At 69.2% G+C, this 3,443-nt stretch overlaps 1 protein-coding gene across 1 annotated transcript; it reads right to left on the reverse strand.

Annotated features, from left to right (window-relative positions):
* Nucleotides 1–580: 580 nt before the first annotated feature.
* FOXE3 (forkhead box E3) lies at nt 581–1,776 on the reverse strand. Its single transcript, XM_072725243.1, has 2 exons — nt 1,767–1,776; nt 581–1,593 (listed from the first exon to the last, which is right to left on the reverse strand). Exons 1-2 carry the CDS (start codon nt 1,774–1,776, stop codon nt 581–583), a joined length of 1,023 nt encoding a protein of 340 aa, XP_072581344.1.
* Between the last annotated feature and the right edge of the window lie 1,667 nt (nt 1,777–3,443).

A 3,443-nucleotide genomic window follows, 5' to 3' on the forward strand; every position in this document is an offset into this window, starting at 1 on the left:
GGCGGGTGCGTGCGGGGCGGGCGGTCACGGGGCTCACAAGTAGCGCTCGAGCCTGGGCGCGTAGGCGGCAGGTGCGCGTGGGGCGGCCGGTGCGCGGGGGGCGGAGCGGAGCGGCAGGTGCGCGTGGGGTGGCAGGTGTGCACGGGGCGAAAGGTGCGCGCGGGGCGGGTGGCCGCAGAGCTCACAGGTAGCGCTCGAGCCCGGGCGCGTAGGCGGCAGGTGCGCGCGAGGTGGCCGGTGCGTGCAGGGCGGGCGACCACCGGGCTCACAGGTAGCGCTCGAGCCCGGGCACGTAGGCGGCAGGTGCGCGCGGGGCGGCCGGTGCGCGGGGGGCGGAGCGGCCGGGGCGGCAGGTGTGCACGGGGCGAAAGGTGCGCGCGGGGCGGGCGGCCGCAGAGCTCACAGGTAGCGCTCGAGCCCGGGCGCGTAGGCGGCAGGTGCGCGCGGGGCGGAGCGGCCGGGGCGGCAGGTGCGCGCGGGGCGGGCGGCCGCAGAGCTCACAGGTAGCGCTCGAGCCCGGGCGCGTAGGCGGCAGGTGCGCGCGGGGCGGAGCGGCCGGGGCGGCAGGTGCGCGCGGGGCTCACAGGTAGCGCTCGAGCCCGGGCGCGTAGGCCGGCTGCCTCAGGTAGGCGTCCCCGGGGCCGAGCGGGCCGAGCGCGGCGGCGGGCCCGGCCAGCGCCAGCAGGGGCTCGGCGGGCAGCGGGCCGGGGCCGGGGCCGGGGCGCGGCGCGGGCAGCCCCAGGCGCTCGGGGCCCGGCGGGTAGAGCGGCGGGGAGGCGGCGGCCGCGCAGGGCGGGAAGGCGGCGTCGGGCGCGGCGCAGCAGGGCGGCTCGGGGGCGCCCAGCCCCGCCAGCTCGGGCGGCAGGCTCACCAGGCTGTCGACGCTGAAGAGGCGCGCGGGCGGGGGCGCGGGCGCGGGCGCGAGCAGCGGGGGCGCGGGCGGGGGCGCGGGCGCGGGCGGGGGCGCGGGCGGGGGCGCGGGCGCGCAGGGGCAGGGGCAGGGGCAGGGCGGCGGGCCGGCGGCGGGCGCGGGCAGGTCGGCGCGCTTGAAGCGCTTGCGGCGCCGCAGGAAGCTGCCGTTGTCGAACATGTCGGCGGCCGCGGGGTCCAGCGTCCAGTAGTTGCCCTTGCCCGGGTTGCCCGGCTCGCGCGGCACCTTGACGAAGCAGTCGTTGAGCGTCAGGTTGTGGCGGATGCTGTTCTGCCACTTGCGCGGGCTGTCGCGGTAGAAGGCGAAGCGCTCGGTGATGAAGCGGTAGATGGCGGCCAGCGTGAGGCGGCGGCCCGGGGCGTGCGCCAGCGCCATGGCGATGAGCGCGATGTACGAGTAGGGCGGCTTCCCGCGCTGCAGGGGGCGCCGCCGCCGCCGCCCCGGGCCGGGCACCGGCTCCCCGCGCGCCGCCGCCCCCGCGCCCGCCCCCGCGCCCGCCCCCGCGCCCGCCCCCGCGCCCGCGGGCTCCGGCCCCGGCTCGGCCCCGGCCAGCGGCGACGGCGGCGGCCCCGACGGCGCCACCGAGGGCAGGGCCGGGAAGCCCGGGAAAGCGGCGGGCGGCTCCATGGCGCTGCGCCCGGCCTCGGTCCCCGACGGCCGCCCTGCCCGCGCGCCTCGGGTCCGCCTTATATGGCCGCGGCCCCCGCCCCGCCCCGCCCCCGGGCCCGCCCCGCCCCCCGCTTCCCCGGCGCCCCTACTAACTAGGCGCGCGGCCGCGCCACCTACACGTCGCCCCCCTCGGTCTCTCCCTCAGTCCCTCCAGACCCAGCCTCACCCCTCCCCATCCTCGTTGGGTCGGGCCCCCTGCCGCCTGCCCCTCAGCCCCCTCCTGTTTGGGTCAGTGCTAATCACAAATCCGCCCACGCCTACTCTTTGGGGCCCCCACCCCATTATGCTGCTCCGGGTCCTGTCCCCTCCATCACTCTCTCCTACCTAGCCTTCCCCAGGCCCTTCCCACCCCAGCTGGGGCACAGATGAGAGCCACCCAGGACCACCCTGCCAGGCTTTGGGGGGGCGTCCTGACACCATGCTGGTCTTGGACATTAAGAGGGCAGCGTAGTAGGAATGGCAGAGCCGGAAGGCCAGCTCTGTCTCAGGAGAGGATGTCTGGTGGCTCAGGGTCGCCAGCTCCTCTCTCTATTATCTCCCACTCAACCCTGTCCTGCCCAAGCCATTTGTAAGCATCCTTTGAAAAAACGGAACCCTAAAAAGTGATCCAACTGGCCTATTTGAGAACCACGGGACTGGCTGCTTTAAAATCCAGGGCCTCCAGAAACTCTGTAACTTGCAGTTGCCTTTCAGCTGCCTCCTCTCCGTGCCCCTTCTGTTCTAGAGAAAGGGCTCCCCTTTCATTGCACACACACTCTCTCTCTGCCCCGCCCCCGCCCCCAGCATACACACTGTGGAGATGCACAAAACACAAGCCTACACAACCCAAAGTTCCAAGGACCAGTTGCTGGGTCAGAGACAGCCCCCCAAGTGCTTCCACAGCCCAGAAGTCTGACAAAACTGCTTACTGACCCAGAAATGCCACTCACATCCCACAGGGGTGGAGGTGGAGGTGTCTTAGCAGTTTTTTATTAAAAACTCACTCTGGGAAACACCACCTACCACCACCATCTAGAGGTCATGTCTCCCTGAGCTTATTTCAGGAAATCTCTCTAAGGTGACAGGAGAGGCAGCCGTTGCTGGAAGGGAACCAAAGGGTGAAAAAGGCTTGACTTAAAGAGGCTGGTCTTGGGGGACAGGCAAGATAAAGGGAGCAGGGCTGGGGTAGGTGAGGCAAGCAAAGTGCCCATGGCCTAAATTTAAGGGGGCACTCACCCTCGGGGTGGTGCAAGTGCAGGACTGGCACCTGAGGGCCAGGGCCTTCTTAAATTGGGGCTCTAGATGCCTCATCCCAGTTGGCCCTGATGTGGAGAGCAGTGGGGTACAAATAACCAAAGCTAGCTAAGCAGGCCTGTGGCCTAGGGCTTCCAGATCCAAGAGGGGAAACTCAAGGCCCCCACTCTCCAGCTCCATAATGTGACAGCCACCATTACTGAGCGTTTCATTGGTGGCAAACACATCACACTCATTACCTCACTTCAGTGCAAACACTTTGTGAGGTCGGCGCTGTTACAATCTCTGTTTCGCAGAGAAGGAAACTAGGGCTTGGGGAGGCTAAGGGACCTACCCGACTTTGCACAGCTAGTAGGTAGCAGGGCTAAAATTAACCCGAGTCCAGAGCACCAGCACCATGACCCTGAACTCATCCAGGTCTCAATAACTTTGGCTGCAGAGCTGATGCCGGGCCACTCCTGACCTCCAGGTCAGCATATCCAGCGTCCACTGGACATCAGCCTCAACCCAGTGCGCCACCAACCCCATATCAGCAAGTGGGCCCTTGCCCCTCGCCACCCAGCGCAGAAACAATGACCCTCATCTTGGGCTCCTCCTTCCCCCATCACTC

The sequence above is a fragment of the Vulpes vulpes genome, chromosome 10, assembly GCF_048418805.1.
Source record: "Vulpes vulpes isolate BD-2025 chromosome 10, VulVul3, whole genome shotgun sequence".
Lineage (NCBI taxonomy): Eukaryota > Metazoa > Chordata > Mammalia > Carnivora > Canidae > Vulpes > Vulpes vulpes.